The sequence below is a fragment of the Cyclopterus lumpus genome, chromosome 3 (assembly GCF_009769545.1).
Source record: "Cyclopterus lumpus isolate fCycLum1 chromosome 3, fCycLum1.pri, whole genome shotgun sequence".
Lineage (NCBI taxonomy): Eukaryota > Metazoa > Chordata > Actinopteri > Perciformes > Cyclopteridae > Cyclopterus > Cyclopterus lumpus.
In genome coordinates, this window is record NC_046968.1 from 905,966 (window position 1) to 933,956 (window position 27,991).

Consider the following 27,991-nt stretch of genomic DNA (forward strand, 5'->3'; position numbering starts at 1 on the left):
ACAGGAAGAGACAGGAAGATACAGAAAGACACAGGAAGAGACAGGAAGAGTCCGGAAGACACAGGAAGAGACAGAAAGACACAGGAAGAGACAGGAAGAGACAGAAAGACACAGAAAGAGACAGAAAGAGACAGGAAGACACAGAAAGACAGAAAGAGACAGGAAGACACAGAAAGACAGAAAGAGACAGGGAGACACAGAAAGAGACAGAAAGAGACAGGAAGACACAGAAAGAGACTGAAAGACAGAAAGAGACAGGAAGACACAGGAAGAGATAGGAAGACACAGAAAGAGACAGAAAAAGACAGGAAGAGATAGGAAGACACAGGAAGAGACAGGAAGACACAGAAAGAGACAGAAAGAGACAGGAAGACACAGAAAGAGACAGGAAGACACAGAAAGAGACAGAAAGAGACAGGAAGACACAGAAAGAGACAGGAAGAGACAGGAAGACACAGAAAGAGACTGAAAGACAGAAAGAGACAGGAAGACACAGACAGAAAGAGACAGGAAGACACAGAAAGAGACAGAAAGACAGAAAGAGACAGGAAGAGACAGGAAGACACAGAAAGAGACAGAAAAAGACAGGAAGAGATAGGAAGAGACAGGAAGACATAGAAAGACAGGAAGAGATAGGAAGACACAGAAAGAGACAGGAAAAGACAGGAAGACACAGAAAGACACAGGAAGAGACAGGAAGACACAGAAAGACAGGAAGACACAGAAAGAGACAGGAAGACACAGAAAGACAGAAAGAGACAGGAAGACACAGAAAGACAGAAAGAGACAGGAAGAGACAGGAAGACACAGGAAGAGACAGGAAGAGACAGAAAGACACAGAAATACAGGAAGAGACAGGAAGACAGAAAGAGACAGAAAGACAGAAAGAGACAGGAATACACAGAAAGACCGAAAAAGACAGGGAGACATTAAGAGACAGGAAGACAGAAAGAGAAAGAGACAGGAAGTTACAGGAAGACACAGGAAGAGTCCGGAAGACACAGGAAGACACAGAAAGACACAGGAAGAGTCTGGAAGACACAGAAAGACAGGAAGAGACAGGAAGACACAGAAAAAGACAGAAAGACACAGGAAGAGACAGGAAGACACAGAAAGACAGGAAGAGACAGGAAGACACAGAAAGACACAGGAAGAGACAGGAAGACACAGAAAGACCGAAAAAGACAGGGAGACATTAAGAGACAGGAAGACAGAAAGAGAAAGAGACAGGAAGTTACAGGAAGACACAGGAAGAGTCCGGAAGACACAGGAAGACACAGAAAGACACAGGAAGAGTCTGGAAGACACAGAAAGACAGGAAGAGACAGGAAGACACAGAAAAAGACAGAAAGACACAGGAAGAGACAGGAAGACACAGAAAGACAGGAAGAGACAGGAAGACACAGAAAGACACAGGAAGAGACAGGAAGACACAGAAAGACAGGAAGACACAGAAAAAGACAGAAAGACACAGGAAGACACAGAAAAAGACAGAAAGACACAGGAAGAGACAGGAAGACACAGGAAGAGACAGGAAGAGACAGAAAGACACAGAAATACAGGAAGAGACAGAAAGACACAGAAAGAGAAAGAAATACAGAAAGAGACAGGAAGTTACAGGAAGACACAGAAAGACACCGAAAGAAACAGGGAGACACAGAAAGAGACAGAAAGAGACAGGAAGACACAGAAAGAGACAGGAAGACACATAAAGAGAAAGAAATACAGAAAGAGACAGGAAGTTACAGGAAGACACAGGAAGAGACAGAAAGATACAGAAAGACACAGGAAGAGACAGGAAGAGACAGAAAAAGACAGAAAGACACAGGAAGAGACAGAAAAAGACAGAAAGACACAGGAAGAGACAGAAAGACACAGGAAGAGACAGGAAGACACAGAAAGAGACAGGAAGACACAGAAAAAGACAGAAAGACACAGGAAGAGACAGAAAGACACAGAAAGAGACAGGAAGAGACAGGAAGAGACAGGAAGACACGGAAAGACAGGAAGAGACAGGAAGACACAGGAAGAGACAGGAAGAGACAGAAAGACACAGGAAGTCACAGAAAGAGACAGGAAGACACAGAAAGACACAGAAAGAGACAGAAAGAGACAAAAAGACACAGAAATACACAGGAAGAGACAGGAAGAGACAGGAAGACACAGGAAGACACAGAAAAAGACAGAAAGACACAGAAAGAGACAGGAAGAGACAGAAAGACACAGGAAGACATAGGAAGAGACAGGAAGACACAGAAAGAGACAGGAAGACACAGAAAAAGACAGGAAGAGACAGGAAGACACAGAAAGACACAGGAAGTCACATAAAGACACAGGAAGACACAGAAAAATACAGAAAAAGACAGAAAGACACAGGAAGTCACAGAAAGACACAGGAAGAGACAGAAGACATAGGAAGACATTAGGAAGCGGCAGGAAGCAACAGGAAGAGCCATGAAGTGGCAGGAAGTGGCAGGAAGTGACAGGAAGAGCCAGGAAGAGCCATGAAGAGACAGGAAGCGACAGGAAGAGCCATGAAGAGACAGGAAGTGACAGGAAGAGCCATGAAGAGACAGGAAGAGCCATGAAGATACAGGAAGTGACAGGAAGAGCCAGGAAGAGCCAGGAAGAGACAGGAAGTGACAGGAAGAGACAGGAAGAGCCATGGAGAGACAGGAAGAGCCATGAAGAGACAGGAAGTGACAGGAAGAGCCATGAAGAGACAGGAAGAGCCATGAAGAGCCATGAAGAGACAGGAAGAGCCAAGAAGAGCCAGGAAGTGACAGGAAGAGCCATGAAGAGACAGGAAGAGCCATGAAGAGACAGGAAGAGCCATGAAGAGACAGGAAGTGACAGGAAGAGCCATGAAGAGACAGGAAGTGACATGAAGAGCCATGAAGTGACAGGAAGAGCCATGAAGAGACAGGAAGTGACAGGAAGAGACAGGAAGTGACAGGAAGAGCCATGAAGAGCCAGGAAGTGACAGGAAGAGCCATTAAGAGCCATGAAGAGACAGGAAGTGACAGGAAGAGCCATGAAGAGACAGGAAGTGACAGGAAGAGCCATGAAGAGACAGGAAGAGCCATGAAGAGACAGGAAGTGACAGGAAGAGCCATGAAGAGACAGGAAGTGACAGGAAGAGCCATGAAGAGCCAGGAAGTGACAGGAAGAGCCATGAAGAGCCAGGAAGAGCCAGGAAGAGCCATGAAGAGACAGGAAGAGACAGGAAGAGCCATGAAGAGACATGAAGAGCCATGAAGAGCCAGGAAGTGACAGGAAGAGCCATGAAGAGACATGAAGAGACAGGAAGAGCAATGAAGAGACAGGAAGTGACAGGAAGAGCCATTAAGAGCCAGGAAGAGACAGGAAGTGACATGAAGAGCCAGGAAGAGCCAGGAAGAGCCATGAAGAGCCATGAAGAGCCAAGAAGAGACAGGAAGTGACAGGAAGAGACAGGAAGAGACATGAAGAGCCAAGAAGAGACAGGAAGTGACAGGAAGAGCCATGAAGAGCCATGAAGAGCCAGGAAGAGACAGGAAGAGCCATGAAGAGCCAAGAAGAGACAGGAAGTGACAGGAAGAGACAGGAAGAGACATGAAGAGCCATGAAGAGCCATGAAGAGCCAGGAAGAGCCAGGAAGAGACAGGAAGAGACATGAAGAGCCATGAAGAGACAGGAAGAGCCAGGAAGAGCCAGGAAGAGACTGGAAGAGACAGGAAGAGCCATGAAGAGCCATGAAGAGACAGGAAGAGACATGAAGAGCCAGGAAGAGCCAGGAAGAGACTGGAAGAGACAGGAAGAGCCATGAAGAGCCATGAAGAGACGTGGTCAAAGGAAAGATCAGATTGCTGAAAAGCGGAGAAAAGAGAATTGAGAAGGAGTAATGAAACAAGAAAAGGAGTGAGAGTGAAGGAACTCTTTCAGTACAGCAGAGGAGAAGCAAAGTATTACAGTAAAGCAGAGAAAAGTTGTGAAGAAGATTTGGAAATATGTGAAGAGTATGCAGGAGAGAAGAGATGACCAAAGATAAGAGTAGCAATGATACAGATGGATAATTCATGTTTGTAGCAGAGTTAAGGATTCCACTGGCCATTATTTGAAATTATTTCTTACTAATCCAAACTATTTAATTATTATTCCCTCTTATTTTTGTCAATATAATCCATCCATTATCACCTGCTTATCCGGGGTCGGGTCGCGGTGGCAGCAGGTTCAGCAGGCCGACCCAGGCTTCCCTCTCACCCGCAACACTTTCCAGCTCATTCTGGGGGATCCCGAGGCGTTCCAAGGCCAGCCGGGAGATATAATCCCTCCAGCGTGTCCTCGGTCTTCCCCGGGGCCTCCTACCAGTTGGACGTGCCCGGAAAACCTCTAATGGGAGGCGTCCAGGAGGCATCCTAACTAGATGCCCGAACCACCTCAGCTGACTCCTTTCGACACGAAGGAGCAGCGACTCGACTCCAAGCTCCCCCCTGATGTCCGAGCTCCTTACCCTATCTCTAAGGCTGAGCCCGGCCACCCTACGGAGGAAGCTCATTTCGGCCGCTTGTATCCGAGATCTCGTTCTTTCGGTCACGACCCAGAGTTCGTGACCATAGGTGAGGGTTGGAACGTAGACCGACCAGTAAATGGAGAGCTTTGCCTTCCGGCTCAGCTCCCTCTTCACTAAGACAGACCGGTACAGCGCCTGTTTTACTGCTGCAGCCGCACCGATCCGCCTATCGATCTCCCGCTCCACCTTACCCTCACTCGTGAACAAGACCCCGAGATACTTGAACTCCTTCGCTTGGGGTAGGCAGTTTGCCTAGCTTTTTGACTACCTTAGCGACCTCTGCCAGGGATATGGGTGAATCCACCCCAAAGTCTTCCGGCGCTGCCCCCTCTCCGGGGGACATGTTGGCCGGGTTTAGGAGTTCCTCAAAGTGCTCTTTCCACCGCCCGACGATGTCCCCAGTCCGGGTCAGCAGTTCCCCCCCCCTGCTGAGAACAGCCTGGGGTAGACCCTGCTTTCCCTTCCTGAGCCGTCGGATGGTTTGCCAGAACTTCCTTGAGGCCAACCGAAAGTCCTTCTCCATGGCCTCCCCGAACTCCTCCCATGCCCGAGTTTTAGCCTCCGCGACCATCGTCGCTGCAGCCCTTTTGGCCCGCCGGTACCCGTCAGCTGCTTCAGGAGACCCCTGGGCCAGCCAGGCCCGAAAGGCCTCCTTCTTCAGTTTGACGGCTACCCTCACCCCCGGTGTCCACCACCAGGTTCTAGGGTTGCCGCCACGACAGGCACCGATGACCTTCCGGCCACAGCCCCGAGCAGCCGCGTCCACAATAGAGGCTTTGAACAAGGTCCACTCGGATTCCATGTCCCCAGCCTCCCTCGGGATTTGTGAGAAGTTCTTCCGGAGGTGGGAGTTGAAGACCTCCCGGACAGGATCCTCTGCCAGACGTTCCCAGTTCACCCTCACTACACGTTTGGGCTTGCCAGGTCTCTCTAGCCGAGTCCCCCGCCATCTGATCTAACTCACCACCAGGTGGTGATCAGTTGACAGCTCTGCTCCTCTCTTCACCCGAGTGTCCAAGACATACGGCCGCAGATCAGATGATACGATTACAAAGTCGATCATTGATCTCCGGCCTAAGGTGTTCTGGTACCAGGTACACTTATGAGCCACCTTATGTTCGAACATGGTGTTCGTTATGGACAAACTGTGGCTAGCACAGAAGTCCAACAACAAAACACCATTCGGGTTCAGATCGGGCAAGCCGTTCCTCCCAATCACGCCCCGCCAGGTTTCTCTGTCATTGCCCACGTGAGCGTTGAAGTCTCCCAGGAGAACTATGGAGTCGGCAGGCGGCGCCCTTTCCAGGACCCCTCCCACCGACTCCAAGAAGGCCGGATACTCTGAAATGCTGTTCGGTGCATAAGCACAAACAACAGTCAGAGCCTTACTCCCCGCAACCCGTAGGCGCAGGGAGGCGACCCTCTCGTTCCCCGGGGAAAACTCCAACACAGCGGCGCTCAGCCGGGGGCTCGTGAGTATCCCCACTCCCGCCCGGCGCCTCTCACCCTGGGCAACTCCAGAAAAGGACAAAGTCCAACCCTTCTCCAGGAGCTTGGTTCCAGAGCCCATGCTGTGCGTGGAGGTGAGCCCAACTATATCTAGCTGGTACCGCTCCACCTCCTGCACCAGCTCCGGCTCTTTCCCCGCTAGTGAGGTGACGTTCCACGTCCCTAGAGCTAGTCTATGCTGCCGGCGATCGGCCCGCCCAGGTCTCCCGCCTGGTCTACATAGCACCCGACCCCGATAATTCTCCCTGCAGGTGGTGGGTCCACAGGGTGACTGCTGCTCCATGTTGTTCTTTCGGGCTGAGCCCGACCGGGCCCCATGGGCGAAAGCCCGGCCACCAGACGCTCGCCGACGAGCTCCCCTCCTGGGTCTGGCTCCGGGAGGGTGCCCCGGTTTCCCTTGTCCGGGCAAGGTGGCTACAATCCGTGGGCTGCTTATCATCAGGGTTTGTTGAACCGCTCTTAGTCTGGGCTCTCCCCCGAGACCTGTTTGCCTTGGGAGACCCTACCAGGGGCTGACGCCCCGGACAACATAGCTCCCAGGATCACTGAGCCACTCAAACTCCTCCACCACGTTAAGGTGGCGATTCATAGGAAGAGTGGCGATTCATAGGAAGAGCAATATAATTTACAATGTATTTTCATGAGTTTCCCACTGGGACTAGCGTGTTGTCTGGCATTAGCGTCCCATAAACTGTTACCAGTCTGCAATATGCTCTCTGTAACAAGCTCTATTGTAATATCTAAAAAAAAAATTGTCTGTAGAATTGTTCCCTATAGGTTATGTGTTAAAGATTTCTAATTTCCATAACAAACACTTCAAAGTGATCTGTTGAGTTTACCACAATGTCGGTAACAGTGTGCCAGCTCAATAAGGAATATCGTTGTACCTATAACTAAAATGATTGTTTCTGGGCTTGTGGCCCTGGTGGGCTGTGAGAGCTCATGTTATGTTACCAGGCATGAATTATAACACAATGCAAGATAGAGTATACAACTACATGTTCACCTTAATTCTTCATTTGAAGTGTTAACTCGCGCAGAAAAAGACAGTGATCAATTAATCTAATGTCATTTCATTAAGTTCTGTTCATCTGTTCACAAATTCTAAACTATTTGATAAACGTCAGGTGCTGTGAATGAATCAGTCTCTGTGTAACGGGGTCATCAATGACAGGTGTGGGGCATTACCTGTTGAAACAAATACAGAAAACAGTTTGGGCTTGAAAATGAAAGCGTGTTCACTGTCATATTATATATGACTACTGGTGTATTAAAAGTCTCTCATAGCAGCGGGAGCTGTTTTACTGGGTGTGTCACATTGTGCACTGACGGACAGGTGGCAGTAATGGGGCAGTGATACTCGCTCTGCAAATGGTTTGAGGAAGGAAACACATGCAACACACTGGTTAGGCCTTAATGACACACAATGAGTTACACGGAAACCTTTGTTTATGTACAATAACAGTCCAGAGGTAGGGTTGAAGGGCTAGTTTGGCTTCCCTGGAATGGGTATGAGGGGTGACTGTAGATGGAGTTAGGAGAAAGACGGATGTACCTTCACAGGAGCAAAGCTATTAGCTGCTGTGGACACGGACACCTGAAAAACAACTGTATGCTACATTAAGGATATTGTCATTATCTTTGGAGATCATTCCCACACAAACAGCTGCATAAGGCACTTTGGATTGAGCCCTCGATACCGCCATGCACAGCAGACTGATTCAAGGATTATTACTTTATTCTCATTAGCCTACAACTCCAAGCTGTAATATTAAGACAATAGTTGAAATATTTGAAAGTCGCTGAATGTTGTGTTTTCCTTTACGTCCAGACATTTTCCACCATGAGTTAATGCAGAAATATTTTCCAGAATGCAGGACCCCCCCTTAAAATACATCTTGCTGCCCCCGCCCACACCAGTACAGGGCTTTGCTCCCGTGCTGGTTCTCCTGTCTGTTACTGGGGCTAATGGAGCTCATACAACCCAAACTATCCCTTTCAGATTGTGGTGATGACAATAGACACATTGTCATTTCCAATCAGCTTTCTTAATGTGATGCTTAAATCAAAGGTTTTGCACAAAATGTTCACCTGCTAGATTCAAACTAAAGGTGTTTGTTTGTCATTTGGCTTTCACAAAATTATTGTGAGGATAAAAATCTTAACACTAATTATTTACCCACATTTTCAAACACACATTTTTCTTTTTTTACCCCCCAAAATAACAGCCTTGAATGCTTTTGAAAGGATGACAAATAAAATTAATATAAATCAAAAATTTTAATTGAGATTATTCCAAAATACAGAACATGCAACAAGAAATATGAATCAAATTACCATCAACACAAATTTAAAATTTAAAAAGTTCCTACACAGATTTGTATTTCCCTCCAAACTCTGACCAGCTACACAGGATGTACTCACTGCCCTCGTGTCTTTATTCACAATAACAAATTAAGACATTTCATTGACTTATTACTTTTACTTTCAGGCTGATTCAGATTCAACTGATGATTCTCAGCTCCGCCCTCTTTACTTACTGTTGTTAACCTGTCAAGCTTTGATTTTCAGCAGTTAAAGTTTGCATTTATTACAGCAGCAGATGTAATTATTTCACCTTCAACTAAACTGCATTTTCAATTATGCTTTAAGGGAAATATTATAGATACAGTGTATATAAAAATTATATTTTTGATTCATCTCAAATGATTCTGCAGAATGAGGTCAGACCAACTCTAGACGTTCACCCAGGAGGCCGCTGAGTATTCTTTATGAAACCAAATGTCAACATTGATTTATTTTAATTTACGTCTGGAACTTCAACAACATCACATACTAGCTATTTCATGCCAAACCATGATGTTTTACTAAATCAAGTAACTAATTTGGTTGCCTAACCATCACCAAGGAGCTTTGTTTCAATTTACATTAACCGCGAGTTTAAAACTGACAGGGCTGAGAAAGAAGGAGCTCCTCACGGCAGCTAGCTAAGGAAGCTAACGTTAGCTCCATGACAAAGTTGAAAACTGTCACGTTGACTTTCTGTATGTTTTCAAACTTATTAAAAAAGATGAATAAATGGGTCTTTATTTTTACATTGAAAACCCACAAAATGTGGCCAGCCAATGAAATAATCCTGAGTCGTGGAAGTAAAACTATCTTATCTCACTATGTGGTACGCTATTTAGCTGGCATGCTAACATCAGAACAGATTAATGAAGTTTAATCCATGGTTCACGGTTGGCATGGCAACCGGTGCAGACAAACACATTTCCAACCATACCCATGGGAGACGTTGGATGCGAGTCGGAGGTTTCAACCAGAAAAGGTCTGCTTTTGTTACGGTTCAGGTTTGGTGACGCTGTACAGTAAAGTCAGCACATTTGAATAGACAACAGCAGTTGTTTGTTTGTATTATTTTGAGACAGTGATGAGCCGTGAGAGAGCTGTGTTGTGCTCAGTTGTCCTCCTGCCTGGAGCTCTTCCTGTAGTTCATGCGCTTAGTCTTCCTGAAGGAGGTAAAGGCTGGGTTGGCCTCTTCCATCTCTTCCATCTCCTTCTCCTCCTCCTCCTCATATGTTTCTTTTTGCACCCGTTTCTTCTCCTCTGGTGGACCCACAGCTCCCTTTGTGTCTTTTTCTTCATCTCTCAACCTTTCCTCAGCTTTCTCTACTCTCTGGTCTGTTCTCCTTCCTCCAGCCATCTCTTTCTCCCTGCCCTCCTCATCCTCGACAACCTCCTCCAGATGACTGAGGCGTGTCTCCTTCTCTTTGCCTCGAACAACTGACAGCTGATCAGCAGGAACAACTGACAGCTGATCCGCAGGAACAACTGACAGCTGATCCGCAGGTTGCTCCTTTGGAGTCCCGCAGGGTCTTGAGAAGATCATCTTCTGTTGGCTGTTACAGGAGGTATCACTCTGGCTCTCCTGCTGCCCTTTCCTCTGTTGCAGACTGGTCAGGAAGTGGTGAGCTGCCTTCCTGTTGTCCTTATCGCTGGTCTCTTCCACATCTTCCAGACTGTAGTGGGTCCAGCGCTCAGGGTGCACCAGGTAGTCCGGGACTCCTCTCTTCTTTGCTGGTGTGGGGCAGGTGGACGCAGGCTGGCTCATCTTCCTCCTGGAACGTGGAGGCAGAGGCCGAGCAAACACTCCGTCTGTGACTTTCTCCTGGGTCCGAGAGGAGGAAGCCAGCCGGGCCACGCTGTCCAGGCATTCAAAGATGCTGTGGCTGCGGTTTGAGAAAGCTGAGCTCCCTCCCCTCAGACTAAATGGAGTCTGAACTCTGTGACCAGCAGCTGGAGCAGAAATCACAACCTCCCCGCCATCATCGTCATCATCATCATCGTCATCGTCGTCCAGCTCTGGGTCAAAGGGAGCACTGCGGTGTAGCTCTTCGGGCTCAGATTCATCACTGGCTGACAGCTCGTCGACATCTTCACTGTTTAGCATCGCACCATGGTCCCCGCCATTTTTCTGATCACACATTTTAACAACACGACAGAGCAGCTCGCCTAAATCAATAACCTGTGAGAGAGAGGAAGAGGTCAAAACTGGTTTCAGCTCATGGCCTGCATCACATCTCTTAGTTGTAAGCCCATGTGCACTGCTTAGGAAGGAGTTGGTATGATACCCTTTCATATTAAATCCAAGGGTATGTGGGGGCGTGCTTTGCACACCAGTGCATTATTGTGCAGTTGATATTGAAACAGGAAGCTATTCCTATTTAACTCTGCACACAATCAATTATTTAACCAAAGACTAGGTTAGTTTGGTTCTCGCTGTACAAAATGTCAAAAATAACATCTATTATAAAAAGACTTTTACAACCTAAAAGCATGAAAGACAATACAAAAATATAGATAAGTCTTCCCAGCTATCTGACACTTTTGTGGCAGACTACCCAAACTTTTGACCCAATGTCAGAAGTCCCCCATTTACAACAATGTGAGTTATTTTATTTTGTCCATCACCCAACCAGTTATGATAATGACAATTTAAAGATGGGTACCTCCCAGGCTAAGTGAAGACAATGTATGCATACCATGATAGTGCTCCTGTTGTAGCGGCCATGTTGTCTCTGTTGGTCTGCAGACTCACTGGCTCTTTAGGAAACCGAGGAAGCCAACTCCACACACTGTTGGAGATCAATCTGTGATTTAAAGCAAGAACATTAAATCATTTCAACAAATGATGTACTGAAGAAATGTTCCAGCTGAAATGAATAGTTCTCACCATTTACACTCACACTTTGAGCGTTTACCCTAAGGGGTAAAGTAAAAGACACCAACACTGCACAGCAAGTAGGGACGCCCTGGTCAAGTTCTTTTGTTTGTTTTTTACCAGTGATTATCTGCTCATACAGAGTCAGATCAGACTCTTGTATTAACTTAAAAGTTGATTCTATGTGTAGTGGCACACGGTTGCAGTTTTGTCTACACTGAGTGTACATTCGTGTCAGAGTGATGCGTCTTTTACCTCGTAAACAATCTTTGGCTGAGTGCAGACACAAACAAATAATTGGGTTTCATTTTGTTAGAAAGTTAGTTACTATATATTTATTAATCGTGTTTTGAACACAGTTTTTTACCTTTACATCTTCTAATTTTGGATCATATGCAGTGAAATGCTGCGAACATCTGCATCACTTATTGAGCTGGACTAACACAAGAGACCTCACTTTATTATTGCTGATATACCAAATAATATAATATTCTATTTTTCTACATTGTTTAACGTGGATTATCTCGAATGTATTTTATCATTCCAACTCAATTCCTGGGACATCAAGTGCAATACCATGGTCATAATCATGAACCATGTACCAACACATAATGATGCCTCAGACTTGAACGTATGGAATTCACCTTTACTACTGGGGACCACTGTAACCCAGTACACTGGTCCTTACCTCTAGGGACCGAGGGGACCACTGTAACCCTGTACACTGGTCCTTACCGCTAGGGACACAGGGGACCACTGTAACCCTGTACACTGGTCCTTACCGCTAGGGACCGAGGGGACCACTGTAACCCTGTACACTGGTCCTTACCGCTAGGGACACAGGGGACCACTGTAACCCTGTACACTGGTCCTTACCACTAGGGACACAGGGAACCACTGTAACCCTGTACACTGGTCCTTACCGCTAGGGACCGAGGGGACCACTGTAACCCTGTACACTGGTCCTTACCTCTAGGGACCGAGGGGACCACTGTAACCCTGTACACTGGTCCTTACCACTAGGGACCGAGGGGACCACTGTAACCCTGTACACTGGTCCTTACCTCTAGGGACCGAGGGGACCACTGTAACCCTGTACACTGGTCCTTACCGCTAGGGACACAGGGGACCACTGTAACCCTGTACACTGGTCCTTACCGCTAGGGACACAGGGGACCACTGTAGCCCTGTACACTGGTCCTTACCACTAGGGACACAGGGAACCACTGTAACCCTGTACACTGGTCCTTACCGCTAGGGACACAGGGGACCACTGTAGCCCTGTACACTGGTCCTTACCGCTAGGGACACAGGGGACCACTGTAGCCCTGTACACTGGTCCTTACCGCTAGGGACACAGGGGACCACTGTAGCCCTGTACACTGGTCCTTACCACTAGGGACCGAGGGGACCACTGTAAGCCTGTACACTGGTCCTTACCGCTAGGGACACAGGGGACCACTGTAGCCCTGTACACTGGTCCTTACCACTAGGGACCGAGGGGACCACTGTAACCCTGTACACTGGTCCTTACCGCTAGGGACACAGGGGACCACTGTAACCCTGTACACTGGTCCTTACCGCTAGGGACACAGGGGACCACTGTAGCCCTGTACACTGGTCCTTACCACTAGGGACCGAGGGGACCACTGTAACCCTGTACACAGGTCCTTACCGCTAGGGACCGAGGGGACCACTGTAACCCTGTACACTGGTCCTTACCGCTAGGGACCGAGGGGACCACTGTAACCCTGTACACTGGTCCTTACCGCTAGGGACCGAGGGGACCACTGTAACCCTGTACACTGGTCCTTACCGCTAGGGACCGAGGGGACCACTGTAACCCTGTACACTGGTCCTTACCGCTAGGGACCGAGGGGACCACTGTAACCCTGTACACTGGTCCTTACCACTAGGGACCGAGGGGACCACTGTAACCCTGTACACTGGTCCTTACCTCTAGGGACCGAGGGGACCACTGTAACCCTGTACACTGGTCCTTACCGCTAGGGACCGAGGGGACCACTGTAACCCTGTACACTGGTCCTTACCGCTAGGGACCGAGGGGACCACTGTAACCCTGTACACTGGTCCTTACCGCTAGGGACCGAGGGGACCACTGTAACCCTGTACACTGGTCCTTACCGCCAGGGACCGAGGGGACCACTGTAACCCTGTACACTGGTCCTTACCGCTAGGGACCGAGGGGACCACTGTAACCCTGTACACTGGTCCTTACCGCTAGGGACCGAGGGGACCACTGTAACCCTGTACACTGGTCCTTACCGCGAGGGACCGAGGGGACCACTGTAACCCTGTACACTGGTCCTTACCGCTAGGGACCGAGGGGACCACTGTAACCCTGTACACTGGTCCTTACCACCAGGGACCGAGGGGACCACTGTAACCCTGTACACTGGTCCTTACCACCAGGGACCGAGGGGACCACTGTAACCCTGTACACTGGTCCTTACCGCTAGGGACCGAGGGGACCACTGTAACCCTGTACACTGGTCCTTACCGCTAGGGACCGAGGGGACCACTGTAACCCTGTACACTGGTCCTTACCGCTAGGGACACAGGGGACCACTGTAACCCTGTACACTGGTCCTTACCGCTAGGGACACAGGGGACCACTGTAGCCCTGTACACTGGTCCTTACCGCTAGGGACACAGGGGACCACTGTAACCCTGTACACTGGTCCTTACCGCTAGGGACCGAGGGGACCACTGTAACCCTGTACACTGGTCCTTACCGCTAGGGACCGAGGGGACCACTGTAACCCTGTACACTGGTCCTTAACGCTAGGGACCGAGGGGACCACTGTAACCCTGTACACTGGTCCTTACCTCTAGGGACCGAGGGGACCACTGTAACCCTGTACACTGGTCCTTACCGCTAGGGACCGAGGGGACCACTGTAACCCTGTACACTGGTCCTTACCGCTAGGGACCGAGGGGACCACTGTAACCCTGTACACTGGTCCTTACCGCTAGGGACCGAGGGGACCACTGTAACCCTGTACACTGGTCCTTACCGCTAGGGACACAGGGGACCACTGTAACCCTGTACACTGGTCCTTACCGCTAGGGACACAGGGGACCACTGTAGCCCTGTACACTGGTCCTTACCGCTAGGGACCGAGGGGACCACTGTAACCCTGTACACTGGTCCTTACCGCTAGGGACCGAGGGGACCACTGTAACCCTGTACACTGGTCCTTACCGCTAGGGACCGAGGGGACCACTGTAACCCTGTACACTGGTCCTTACCGCTAGGGACCGAGGGGACCACTGTAACCCTGTACACTGGTCCTTACCGCTAGGGACCGAGGGGACCACTGTAACCCTGTACACTGGTCCTTACCGCTAGGGACCGAGGGGACCACTGTAACCCTGTACACTGGTCCTTACCGCTAGGGACCGAGGGGACCACTGTAACCCTGTACACTGGTCCTTACCCCTAGGGACCGAGGGGACCACTGTAACCCTGTACACTGGTCCTTACCTCTAGGGACCGAGGGGACCACTGTAACCCTGTACACTGGTCCTTACCGCTAGGGACCGAGGGGACCACTGTAACCCTGTACACTGGTCCTTACCGCTAGGGACCGAGGGGACCACTGTAACCCTGTACACTGGTCCTTACCGCTAGGGACCGAGGGGACCACTGTAACCCTGTACACTGGTCCTTACCGCTAGGGACCGAGGGGACCACTGTAACCCTGTACACTGGTCCTTACCGCTAGGGACCGAGGGGACCACTGTAACCCTGTACACTGGTCCTTACCGCTAGGGACCGAGGGGACCACTGTAACCCTGTACACTGGTCCTTACCGCTAGGGACCGAGGGGACCACTGTATCCCTGTACACTGGTCCTTACCGCTAGGGACCGAGGGGACCACTGTAACCCTGTACACTGGTCCTTACCGCTAGGGACCGAGGGGACCACTGTAACCCTGTACACTGGTCCTTACCGCTAGGGACCGAGGGGACCACTGTAACCCTGTACACTGGTCCTTACCGCTAGGGACCGAGGGGACCACTGTAACCCTGTACACTGGTCCTTACCGCTAGGGACCGAGGGGACCACTGTAACCCTGTACACTGGTCCTTACCACCAGGGACCGAGGGGACCACTGTAACCCTGTACACTGGTCCTTACCACTAGGGACCGAGGGGACCACTGTAACCCTGTACACTGGTCCTTACCACCTAGGGACCGAGGGGACCACTGTAACCCTGTACACTGGTCCTTACCACTAGGGACCGAGGGGACCACTGTAACCCTGTACACTGGTCCTTACCGCTAGGGACCGAGGGGACCACTGTAACCCTGTACACTGGTCCTTACCGCTAGGGACCGAGGGGACCACTGTAACCCTGTACACTGGTCCTTACCGCTAGGGACCGAGGGGACCACTGTAACCCTGTACACTGGTCCTTACCGCTAGGGACACAGGGGACCACTGTAGCCCTGTACACTGGTCCTTACCGCTAGGGACAGAGGGGACCACTGTAACCCTGTACACTGGTCCTTACCGCTAGGGACCGAGGGGACCACTGTAACCCTGTACACTGGTCCTTACCACTAGGGACCGAGGGGACCACTGTAACCCTGTACACTGGTCCTTAACGCTAGGGACCGAGGGGACCACTGTAACCCTGTACACTGGTCCTTACCACTAGGGACCGAGGGGACCACTTTAACCCTGTACACTGGTCCTTACCACTAGGGACCGAGGGGACCACTGTAACCCTGTACACTGGTCCTTACCGCTAGGGACCGAGGGGACCACTGTAACCCTGTACACTGGTCCTTACCTCTAGGGACCGAGGGGACCACTGTAACCCTGTACACTGGTCCTTACCACTAGGGACCGAGGGGACCACTGTAACCCTGTACACTGGTCCTTACCGCTAGGGACCGAGGGGACCACTGTAACCCTGTACACTGGTCCTTACCGCTAGGGACCGAGGGGACCACTGTAACCCTGTACACTGGTCCTTACCGCTAGGGACCGAGGGGACCACTGTAACCCTGTACACTGGTCCTTACCGCTAGGGACCGAGGGGACCACTGTAACCCTGTACACTGGTCCTTACCGCTAGGGACCGAGGGGACCACTGTAACCCTGTACACTGGTCCTTACCGCTAGGGACACAGGGGACCACTGTAACCCTGTACACTGGTCCTTACCGCTAGGGACCGAGGGGACCACTGTAACCCTGTACACTGGTCCTTACCGCTAGGGACCGAGGGGACCACTGTAACCCTGTACACTGGTCCTTACCGCTAGGGACCGAGGGGACCACTGTAACCCTGTACACTGGTCCTTACCGCTAGGGACCGAGGGGACCACTGTAACCCTGTACACTGGTCCTTACCTCTAGGGACCGAGGGGACCACTGTAACCCTGTACACTGGTCCTTACCGCTAGGGACCGAGGGGACCACTGTAACCCTGTACACTGGTCCTTACCTCTAGGGACCGAGGGGACCACTGTAACCCTGTACACTGGTCCTTACCAGTTACCTTCCTTGGTGGTTCAGTGTAGAAAAGGCGGAAATGATGGGTGCAATATCCCACGCGGCAACATAGTCGTATGAAAGTTGAACGAGTGAAACGGAGCGCGGCCGGGGCTCATTCCAATTAGCTGAACATCGGCATTCGTTAGCATGCTCGTGCTAACTGATGCGGTGATGTGCGTCGTTTCAAAGAGCTGCGCGCCGTTTGGCTTCCTCCACAGCTCGCGGCAGACACGTTGAGACTTCGCTTCACAGACTTAACCTTATTCATATTCATATTAATATGCATCTGGGTTACCTGTCCGCGGTTTACCTCATTCTCGTTGTCACGACCGAACCAGTGTTTTACCCAGAGGCTTCGCCAGCCAGTACCCTTTCTTCTTCTAGCGTTACTGCTCCAGGGTTTACTCAGACTACTACCGCCCCCAGCGGTTACAAGCTGTGGTGCAACAAGAATTCGGCGCTTCCATGTTGTTCCTGTGGTAAAGGGGAAGTCACATTTTGTTAGTTGATAGATGAGATGACGCATTCGGTGTAAGAATGGTGTGGAATGGAATAGAATCACCAGGATATTTATTTGTTACATTGTTTTAGGTCTGGGCATACTTTGAAAGCAGGGTTGGGACAGTTACTTTAAAAACAGGCCTTTTCTACCTGTAGTAAAAGTGTCGGTAACCCTATCTCTAAGGCTGAGCTCGGCTACCCTATGAAGGAAACTCATCTCCTTGCCCTATCTCTAAGGCTGATCCCGACCCTCCTACAGAGGAAACTCATCTCCTTGCCCTATCTCTAAGGCTGATCCCGACCCTCCTACAGAGGAAACTCATCTCCTTGCCCTATCTCTAAGGCTGATCCCGACCCTCCTACAGAGGAAACTCATCTCCTTGCCCTATCTCTAAGGCTGATCCCGACCCTCCTACAGAGGAAACTCATCTCCTTGCCCTATCTCTAAGGCTGATCCCGACCCTCCTACAGAGGAAACTCATCTCCTTGCCCTATCTCTAAGGCTGATCCCGACCCTCCTACAGAGGAAACTCATCTCCTTGCCCTATCTCTAAGGCTGATCCCGACCCTCCTACAGAGGAAACTCATCTCCTTGCCCTATCTCTAAGGCTGATCCCGACCCTCCTACAGAGGAAACTCATCTCCTTGCCCTATCTCTAAGGCTGAGCTTGGCCAACGGAGTGGCTGACTGACTCTTCCATCCCCGGGTCTATTTACCACCCCTGGACTATTTATTTACTACCCGGGACTCTTTCATCCCTTGGACTATTTTCCACCGGTCACTCCTCTGCACATACCAGCACACTTAAATAATACACGTGTCACTTTTACTAAAACTGTAACATTACATACACTTTACAATTGCACTTCATCATACACTGTACATTTTATTCTATGTCTCGTCTGCACTTTGTTGATTGTTTATTTGTTGTCTACTGTTGGCTAATAAAAAGTTTGTGATTCTGATTCTGATTCTCATCCTATTTTCAATAGCTGTCGCCAGTTAACACGGTCGCTTGTTAGACCGTAACACCGGTCCTCTCGGGAGCGGACGACCGGAGGCGCGGAGGAAGACTACAGGCGCGCGCATCGGGGGCGGGACATCCTGCAGCTATCCTGGTCTCGATTGGCTGCGGCCCTTCAGACCGGGAATATTTTGAAAATATGGGCGTATGCAGGCCCTGATTCAGTTAGGTTGGTGTGTCAAGCTCACCGAACCTCGCAACAGGCTGGTTCAGGTTGAGCCTTTTACTCGACACACTATTAAGTGGTTCTCTTCAAAGCTCCATGAAGCAAGACGCACGGGGAAACCCGCCTGCTGTAACGAGGACCGCTGCGGCCGACATGTCGGACCTCGCGGTGGTTGGGTTTGAGTCCTACGTTAACGTTGAGCTCGACGTGGAAACGAACGACGAGGTTTCTGAAGCGGCACATCACGTCTGCGCTTCAAGCCAAGGTCCGTGCTCGCTGTCAAGGTGTTCAGGGAGGAGGCTAGCTGGAGACATGCTCCTTTGCCTCGTGTGACTCACTGCTGGGGTCAGTTTGTTTAATGGCCGGTGTGCCCGTGGCTGCAGCGCTCCTCGCCGTGTAGTGTCGCATGTGTGAACCGGGCACGGCGGCTCCAGAGAACAGCCCCGGGGTCTGCGGCCAACATGGAGGCAGCGGGCTGCCGTCCTCCTGGAGGAGCGACGGGGGTTGTTGTTGTCGGTGGAAAGTTACTCACGGACTAACCACCACGGCCTTCTGTTTTAGGCGGCTTCGGTAAACGCTGCAACTCATCTACCGACCATACTCTCGATTAATCGATCAGTTGTTTGGTCTACAAGAGGAGAGGTTATCGAAATGCCATCACATCTTTCTAGTGAAACGCGATCCCCACAAACGGGTGGATCAGTCTTAACTTGTGTTCATGAAGCAGAACACCCCTCAACCGGTTGGAGGTGCAGGGTAACACACTATTGTCATGTTTGAGGCTGGAGATATTAAAGCCATCCTCGTGTTTGGATTCATACGGTCACTCTTTGCCACCTTTGACCCTCAGCTGATATTCGTGTATTTCATGCTGTGGGCTCCATGTGGTGCCTGGTGAGTAGATCTCAGTCATACAGTCTGGTTGGGCGAGCTGCCTCTGTGTGCTACGCACTGGAGACAGAAACACACTTGGTATGGTCCACTCCACCATGTAGCCCAGTCATGGAAGTTACTACTGGTGGAACCTGTTTGGAGAACATCAGTAGAAGTGTGTTTAGCATCAAGATCCGTCGAGGGGATGGTTGGGTGGCCTGTAGCGGTGCCATCATCGTACCATTTAGGCTGGGCTACATCTTCTATTTGTGTGAAAGGTGTAAATGGACTTGTTCTTGTGTCATGCTTTCTGACCACACAACGCTCTTTAACACTACATGTCACAACTCGCAGCCATTCATACACTGATGACATGGGCTACCACGCAAGGTGCCACCTGCAATCCAAGTGGACCAGGTTCACTTCTGCCAGCTACTGGATTAACAATAAATACAAAGGGGCCCATTTTAGAATGTTTATTTTGTAAAGTAGGGCTGGGCAATATATTGATATCACTAGGTATTGTCTTGGTTTTGGGATATTGTGATATCTTATGGCTTAAGAGTTGTCTTTTCCTGGTATTAAAGGCTGCATTACAGTAAAGTGTGTTCCTGAACATACCAGACTATTGTAGCTTTTCTATTATCGCTTAATCATTATATCATCATTACTGATTGTTTTTAAGAAATTATATTGTGTAAATGCACCCTACAATATCAAGGTTTTAATTCTTTAATTTTTTCTGTGACTGTCAACATGTATTGTATTATGTGTCATGCAGTTTAAGTTTGTTCCACTAGAGGGTACCAAAGCAGAGTCCACCGACTGGAAGGGAGCCTCAAGGGGCACCATTGTTCTCTGAAACCCATTATTTCCATCGGCTTTTCTGCTGTTGCCCTTCAAAACAAGAGCTCAACATGGAGCATGAATTGAGAGTGGCCGTATCAAGGCTGCAACCCAGTTTAAAAATGATTTGTAGTGGAAAGCCGGCTAATTGCAGCCACTAATACCAATACAACTTCATACACTGCACTCATTTTGTTTTGCAGTGCAAAACAGGTGAATTGCAGTCCCAATAAGCTATTTCTTTGCCAGTGTGCTTTTTTGCACATATATGACTTTATTTGCATTGTTCTAACAACGTGATTGCACATTTGGTTTACTTGAAAGTGATTGCAAGTAAAGTTACTTGTTGTTTAAATAAAAAGTCAGATTAGACCATTTTGTTGGGGTGGTGGGGCATGAAGATTTTTCTTCCTCCAAAGTGGGGTGTGACAGAAAAATGTTGAACACTGTTCTAGCATAACTGGGTCAGAGATTAGCATGCTAACTTTAGCTTTGTCAGTTGGTTCAGTTAGCTAAACAACAGTTACACGTGGCAGATAGTGTTTAGTAACTTATCTCTAAGTGAGAAGTAGTTTGAAAGTGAAACCAGTTTGACTTTAGTGATATGTGAAACTCTACTTAGTTTATATAAAGAGCTGCTGTTTAGACCCCGCCCCCCAAAGGTAGAGAAAAGAACTCTACAGATTGTAATGCATATGTTTATGCACAGCTCAGCTTCCGAATGAAGACGAGAGTGCTGCTGCTGCTGATGAGGAGGAGGAGGAGGAGGAGGAGGATGATGACGACAGTGGCACAGACCATTTTAACACTGAAAAGTCAGGGACTCAGCTGCAGAGATGTGAGCGCCAGGGAGAAGTGAATTCAAGTCTTCCTGACACCTTCCAGACCAGCCACCTGCTGTTTTATGAGAGGTTCAAAGCGTACCAGGACTACATGCTCGGTAACAACATATTCAGACTCCGATACAAAATCATAGTGATCATTCTGAGTCACGACATAGCTGATCTCAGACTCTGTATATTTGCACGTGTTTGTGTGTAGGAGACTGTAAGCCGTCCGAGGTAAAAGCCTTCGCAGCAGACTACCTGGAGAAGGTGATGGAGCCCTGTGATTGGTTGGCTCTGTGGTCTACTGATGTCTTTGATGTCCTGGTGGAGGTGAGACCAACTTTCAGACATGTTTCTGTTTAATATTGTAAATGTACCTTTATTATTTTTACCCTTACGTCAGTCTTTAGTCACAGCAGAGACTCTTGTGTTCTCAGGGTGCAACAACAGACTGTAGGTGGCAATATTTAGTGATTTAAAGAAATGACTTTGAAGCTGAATGAGTCACAATATCAAGTCCATTAATTTATGACACCCAGGTGATGTCATTTTAAGCAACCGGGCACAATCGGCCTAATCACAGCTTGACTGACCCGTTGAGGTTCCCAGGTCGTAGTGATTCAGTTTGTTCCAGAACATGAAGGATGTGCTCCATCAAACGTTGTCAGGTGTATGGCATTGTTTTGGTTTTCAGGACAATAAACTATTTTCCACACATTTGCCTTTTCCAACATTTTAAAAATGTGCTCAATATTTGTTTATAAATTATTTACAACAAGGCCCTTGATTTGACACATGCAACACGTTACAGTTATGCAGTGGCCAAAGTACATCTGTAACCATAGAGACGGTTTGGTTGAAGTTGTTTACAGTGAACAGCTGTTTGTGATTTCAAATGTCAGTGCTGAAGAGCGCCTCGTGATTTCAGGTGTGTGATCTGGACTTGAAAGATCTGAAGGCGTGTGTGAGGCTGGTGCTGCCTCTGCAGTGTGACACCAGAGGCTGTGAGCTCACCGAGGAGGCCATGAAGTCCCTGCTGGAGGCCACGCAGCACAGACTCCCTCTGCAGGAGCTCCTCGTGGTCTACGAGCAGTCTGGGGACTTTGATCTAACCGCCCTCGCTCTCGAGCACCTCAGGTGGGTCCCCTGAGTCGATCCTGTTCCTGGAGTTCACTTGTTGTGTTTTTACCTGTCTGATTAAGTCCACTGGCCCGTCGTACCATCCTGTCCTCTTCTTTCCTCTTCTATCTGCAGGTTTTTATATACCCATATCTGGAGGCAGTGGGACGAGGAAGATGAAGATGATGACTTTGACTACTTTGTTCGTTGTGTGGAGCCTCGTCTCAGACTGTGAGTGCACTTGGTGTTTGAGTGATGTCGAATTTAAGTGTTCTTTCATTCCTACGAATCCTGTTTGAAAACATGTCTTCTCTCAGCTACTACGACATCTTAGAAGACAGAGTCCCATTAGGCTTGGTGGCCGAGTACCGGTCCTTACTGGAAAAGTGCTCCCAGTGCTTCCAGCAGTTCTCTGCTCTGCGCAGAGGCCTCAGCACTGACTCCGACACTGAGCTGGACAACGTGTCTATGGTGGAGGGCCTGAAGCTCTACGACCAGCTGGAGACCTTCAAACGCAAGCTGCACATCATCGAGAACCCCCTGTTGAGGTAAGAGATGTGTTGAGACCCTCTTATCAAATGCCAAGTGCCCTACACCAGCGCCACTCTTTGTCTCTCCATCCAACCTTCCCGAAATACCGCCATCGTCCTTACCGCATCACCTCCTCTCCAGGTACGTGCTGGGCTACAGAGGTAATGCCAGTCAGCAGAGTGTGCAGAGCCGTGGGCCCAGAGCATCGGGTATGAAGGTGGTCCATGTGGTCACAGCCTCCTGCAGCACCATCCAGCTCCAGTCCCTCCTCAGTGACAGACTGCTGCCTCTGTGTTCCTCTGAGGACACTGAGATTCAGGTCAGTACCACACACACTTCCAATAGAGGCTCTTATCTCAGTCATCCACCGGTGGGCTGCAGAGGTACTGCCAAATCACAACACATTGTCCGGAACAAGTAAGCAACTGTCAGCTAGCCAACGATCCCTCGGATGCAGTGGCACAAAATGGATTGTTTTTTAAATTGAAAAGGGATGTGAGAGACAACCCTGCAGCAGTAAAAGCTCAAATGTGTGTGGTGAGGAAATATCTCCCTCTTGTTCTGCTTTTTTTTTTTTTCTTATTTACAGTAAATATTGTAAGTAAATAATTTGTTTTAATTTAACAATCAGAAGTCTGCCTGAAGTAAAAAAAAAAGTGTGTGTGTAGTTTTACAGAGACCCAGTGTCAGCGGTGGAAATGTGCCATCAAGGTGACGTGGTCCTTGTTCTCCCAGGAATCTACAGTGTGAGCAGCTCCATCTTCCTACCAGACTCCATCACTATAGAAGGTCAGTCGCTGTTTGCTCTGAGCTCACCAGATGGAGGATCAGTTTTGAGACCGTAGTTGTAAATCATTTAATGTCTCAACAGGCACACTGCAGGGTTGTGTACAGATGACTGTAGTAAATGTCAATCACCATGTTGTAAAGTGAGCTGATGACATTTTAAATGGTCCCTTTTACTAATGAAATGGTCACAAACCGTCTGCAAGCAGTCAATTATGTTCATGAAAACATTCAGGACTCCAGATAGTGTATGAATTATTGCTGCTCAGTATGCTTATACTAGAAAAGTAAAGTGCAATACCCCATTTTATTAGTATAGATGCATAAAGAATGAGTCTTCTAATACATAAATCTTTGAGTTTTCTCTCAAATTCACACCGCAGGTACATGTTATCTAACCGTCCATCATTCATTAACAAAGTAGAGTCTCATAGTAGAATATTGTTATTAATTCTGCCTACACTTGCACATTAATAACACGGGGCTCCGTTTTCTTCACCAAGACGGCAAATTCTTTATTGCTTCTACTTCGTTGATGTAGAAAAATGCGAGGTGGCAGATTTATGGTGCAAACTGGTTTGTAACGAAGGATTTAAAATTCACTGGTGCCTCTACTCCAGAAATGTATCTAAACTGTCTTTCCTCACCTGTGAGGAATTGTATCTGGAGGGTTTAAATTCAGGGTTTAAACCTGACACACACACACACACACACACACGTGTCTTAACCTTAACCTTAATTCTGCACACTGACTGCGTTCCCCTGTCGTCCGTGCTTCAGGCTTCGGGCTCCCTGATGAGGTGGTTATTGAGAAGAAAAACAAGGGCGACTCATTTGTGGAGTCCACGGGAGCCGATGTCAGACTGTCCAACATCAAGTTCATCCAACACGACGCTATCGAGGGCATTCTGTGTGAGTGGACCAGTCTCTACGGTGTACAGTGACCCGTGAAGCCGTCTGTCAACATGCTCACGCTCTCCTGTTGGCTTCCTGTCAGGTGTGCGTCAGGGGACTCTGCACATGGAGAACTGTGTGCTGCAGTGTGAGACCACGGGCGTGATCGTCCGCACAGCCGCGCGCCTCACCATGAACATGTGTGACCTGTACGGCTCCAAGGTGAGCGCATGCTGAGGCTCCCAGAGCAGCTCTTTTTACTGGGACAACATCTGTGTCCACGTCGCCTGACACTCGGGTCAATCTTGTTCAGAAGGTGCTTCAGAAGTTCCATCACTTCATATGGTGACAGGGTTTGTAGCGGTTTGTCAAAAATACCTATTTAGTTTTTTGAGTCTTTGAAACATTTCCTCAGCCTCGATACACTGGTACCGAAGGAGAGCCCACAAAGCCCCGCCTCCTCTCAAATCATCCGCCAGTCTTCACTTAACTGGTGACTTTGACCCAATGTGTCCGTGGTTGCTTTAGTAACTTCCATAAATGGTTGGTGTAGATAATGGTGTGTATTAAGAATTGATTCAAGTGCAATATCTTCTGTTCTTGACAGCTGCCGTCACCACCATTACAGATGGATAGTTCTGGTTGTGATGTAGACTGAATGTTCACTTTGTGGTCATTAGGTTGTCCTCGTTAGTTTACCACAACTGTTGGAGCAGCTGTGAACTACTCGGCTTCTTCGATAAAACAAAGGGGGCCGCTTCCATTCCAACTCATCATGTCCCTGGATGTGCGGGTCGTTATGTTAGATTCCAATGATTTGGTCTCCTGGACACAGGGAAGGGAGAGGTCACAGTGTGTCCAGGGAAGGGAGAGGTCAGTGTGTCCAGGGAAGGGAGAGGTCAGTGTGTCCAGGGAAGGGAGAGGTCACAGTGTGTCCAGGGAAGGGAGAGGTCACAGTGTGTCCAGGGAAGGGAGAGGTCAGTGTGTCCAGGGAAGGGAGAGGTCACAGTGTGTCCAGGGAAGGGAGAGGTCACAGTGTGTCCAGGGAAGGGAGAGGTCACAGTGTGTCCAGGGAAGGGAGAGGTCACAGTGTGAGCACTGCGCTCGCTGTGACCTCTCCCTTCATCAGACAAAGTAGTAAACCGTGTTCTGCCATGTTTAGTCCCTGTGTAAAAATATCCGCTTTCTAAATGACCTCAGACCCTTTTTAGTTTGTTGTTTTCTAACATGCAGTGATGAACGAGTTTACAGGGAGGCTTTAGTTGTTTAACGTGACTATATGTGCTGAGTCGTGTTGCTGTGTGGCGTCTGTAGGGGGCTGGTGTGGAAATTTACCCCGGCAGTATTTGCAGCCTGGTGGGTAACGGGATCCACCACTGTAAGGACGGGATCCTCATCAAGGTGAGAACGTGTGTGTGTGTGTGTGTGTGTGTGTGTGTGTGTGTGTGTGTGTGTGTGTGTGTGTGTGTGTGTGTGTGTGTGTGTGTGTGTGTGTGTGTGTGTGTGTGTGTGTGTGTGTGTGTGTGTGTGTGTGTGTGTGTGTGTGTGTGTGTGTGTGTGTGTGTGTGTGTGTGTGTGTGTGTGTGTGTGTGTGAGAGATCATCGCTGGTATCAGATTGCCAGAGTTCATACAGAGAGAAATCTGTACCACTGCAGCAGATGAGCTAATCCTACATCCTCCTTTAGAACCACCTTACTCACACACAGATCGAGAGAGAGATTTTCCATCCACATGGACCAGGTGCAGGGTTTCTTAGGTGCAGACATGTCTCCTCTCCACACCTGTCAGCCCTCTGCTATCAATGGTCATGTGTGTGTGTAGGACTTTGCTGATGAGCTTGATGTGATGCCGTCAATCACCATGGAGAACAATGTGATCCACAACAACGAAGGCTACGGGGTGATTCTAGTGAAATCCAACAACGGGGAGCAGCCTGGAGTTCCCCTGGACCGAAGTGATGGTGGGTAGAGCTCAGTCACAATAAAAGAGAAAATAAAGACTCAATATTGATCAGACCTGTTCCCAAAAGGCCCTGCTGGACCGACGGCTGAGGACAAACAGCAGGGAGGTGTTGCTGATCCACCAAACAGTTCAGCAGGCGTCCAGCCTGAGTCGGCAGAGAACAGCAGCAGCACGGACTGTGACGTAGCCGCCGCCTCAGGCAGGAAGTGGCACTTTATTCGCCAGCTGAGCAGAAACAAGGAGACGTCGTGCAGCCGAGCTGTCCAGGACCTGATGGACCACCAGATCTTTGTCTCCATTCAAGGGAACCAGTTCAGACGCAACGGCATGGGCGACCTCGGCACCTTCTTCTACTGACCGACAACGCACTCAGAGCTGTGGCCTGTCTTTTAACATCCTTCCATAGTTTATTATATGAGCGCTGTTTTCTTAGATGATTTCTTTTGTTTATCATGAGTACATATTGCTGTTTCACAGCAGAGACGGTGGTGATGTTCCTGTGTAGGAAGGGTGTGTTTTTCTGAAGACCTCTGGGTTTGCACAAATGCTTTTATCTTATTTATTCCTTTGGGCTCCCGATGCTAAATATTTTTAAAAAAAACATTTTTTTACTGGATTATTTGTTTGAAATCCACTCGTCACTTTGAAAGCGATTTTGATGTTTCCACTTTTAGATCTAATGCATGTATCCTTTAAGGTGGTGGCTTGTTTGAAAGCGGTGCACAGTTGATGAGTTCACACTAAGATGTATCTCCTTTTTTGTTTTTCATGAGATTGTCACATGGTGCCTCTGTTTTTAAAAGTTTGCTTTATATTCTGGTCGAGGGAGGTCTTCAGGCTCTGACGGTAGAAGCCCAGTGGAAATGGAAGGTTTTAGATTGACTGATACTTGTGGCAATAGTAAATGTAATGAACGTCCTGCAGATTAAAAGGTGTCTGTTGAAACCTCTACGAGCTGTGTGATGTTTGGCTAAACTCGCTGTTAAATATGACGTCGCATTACACAACCCAAAGTCTCTTCAGACCACATGGAGACTTCTTCAAAGGTTTATCTATTTGTCATTTTACAACACAGGGTTGCACAATGGAAAGTAAGTTATAGCCCCTTTAACAGAACAGAACATAGACAATGTTTTATACATTAAACAGTTATGTATCTACATACCTAGAGCCACTTTGGTGAAGTGGTAGATGAGGGAAGAAGCTTCTCCAGTCTGGTTGTTCGCCAGCTGATATTTCTGTAGCTCTTGTCAGAAGGCAGCAGGGTGACAATAATGGGTTTCTGGGTGACCTGTCTTTAAATATCCTTTGAGCTCTTTGCTCCTGTTGATCCTCAGAGGATGATTACTTGAATCACCCGCTGTGAGCCCTCCTGTCCTGAGCCGTGCAAAACCCATACCAGTGTGTAATGTTTGCAGTCACGATGCTTTCTTTTGCATCTGTAAAAAGTTGACACTTGGAATTAGGAATTTTTACTTAGTTTCCTTTAAAAAAAAGACTTTTCCAGGATAGAGATGTTCTCTGTGTTGCTGATTCACAGGAACCTAAGACCTCCGCTCCTCTGAAACCAAAGATCAGATCCTTGATGTTGTTCTCTGAGCATCGCTCTGCAAGATTGTTGATAACCTCCCAATTTGGATTCTTA

At 48.7% G+C, this 27,991-nt stretch overlaps 2 protein-coding genes across 5 annotated transcripts; one reads left to right on the forward strand and one right to left on the reverse strand.

Annotated features, from left to right (window-relative positions):
• Window positions 1-8,322: 8,322 nt before the first annotated feature.
• Window positions 8,323-17,232, reverse strand: tssc4 (tumor suppressing subtransferable candidate 4). 4 transcript variants are annotated; one of them, XM_034529310.1, is made up of 3 exons: window positions 17,111-17,232; window positions 11,104-11,211; window positions 8,323-10,586 (listed from the first exon to the last, which is right to left on the reverse strand). In XM_034529310.1, the coding sequence occupies exons 2-3, from the start codon at window positions 11,104-11,106 to the stop codon at window positions 9,519-9,521; spliced, it is 1,071 nt and encodes a 356-aa protein (XP_034385201.1). In that variant the 5' UTR covers window positions 11,107-11,211; window positions 17,111-17,232; the 3' UTR covers window positions 8,323-9,518. The 4 variants fall into 4 exon arrangements, with proteins under 4 accessions (XP_034385201.1, XP_034385202.1, XP_034385205.1 ...); XM_034529311.1 differs by having other exon boundaries at window positions 17,126-17,231; XM_034529314.1 differs by having other exon boundaries at window positions 11,104-11,196; window positions 17,111-17,224.
• Window positions 17,233-18,463: 1,231 nt separating this feature from the next.
• On the forward strand, window positions 18,464-27,297 carry shcbp1 (SHC SH2-domain binding protein 1). Its single transcript, XM_034527055.1, has 13 exons — window positions 18,464-18,772; window positions 20,936-21,166; window positions 21,268-21,383; window positions 21,982-22,190; window positions 22,308-22,403; window positions 22,490-22,720; window positions 22,845-23,022; window positions 23,372-23,492; window positions 24,270-24,401; window positions 24,487-24,605; window positions 25,698-25,784; window positions 26,206-26,344; window positions 26,414-27,297. The coding sequence occupies exons 1-13, from the start codon at window positions 18,604-18,606 to the stop codon at window positions 26,701-26,703; spliced, it is 2,118 nt and encodes a 705-aa protein (XP_034382946.1). The 5' UTR covers window positions 18,464-18,603; the 3' UTR covers window positions 26,704-27,297.
• Window positions 27,298-27,991: the final 694 nt, after the last annotated feature.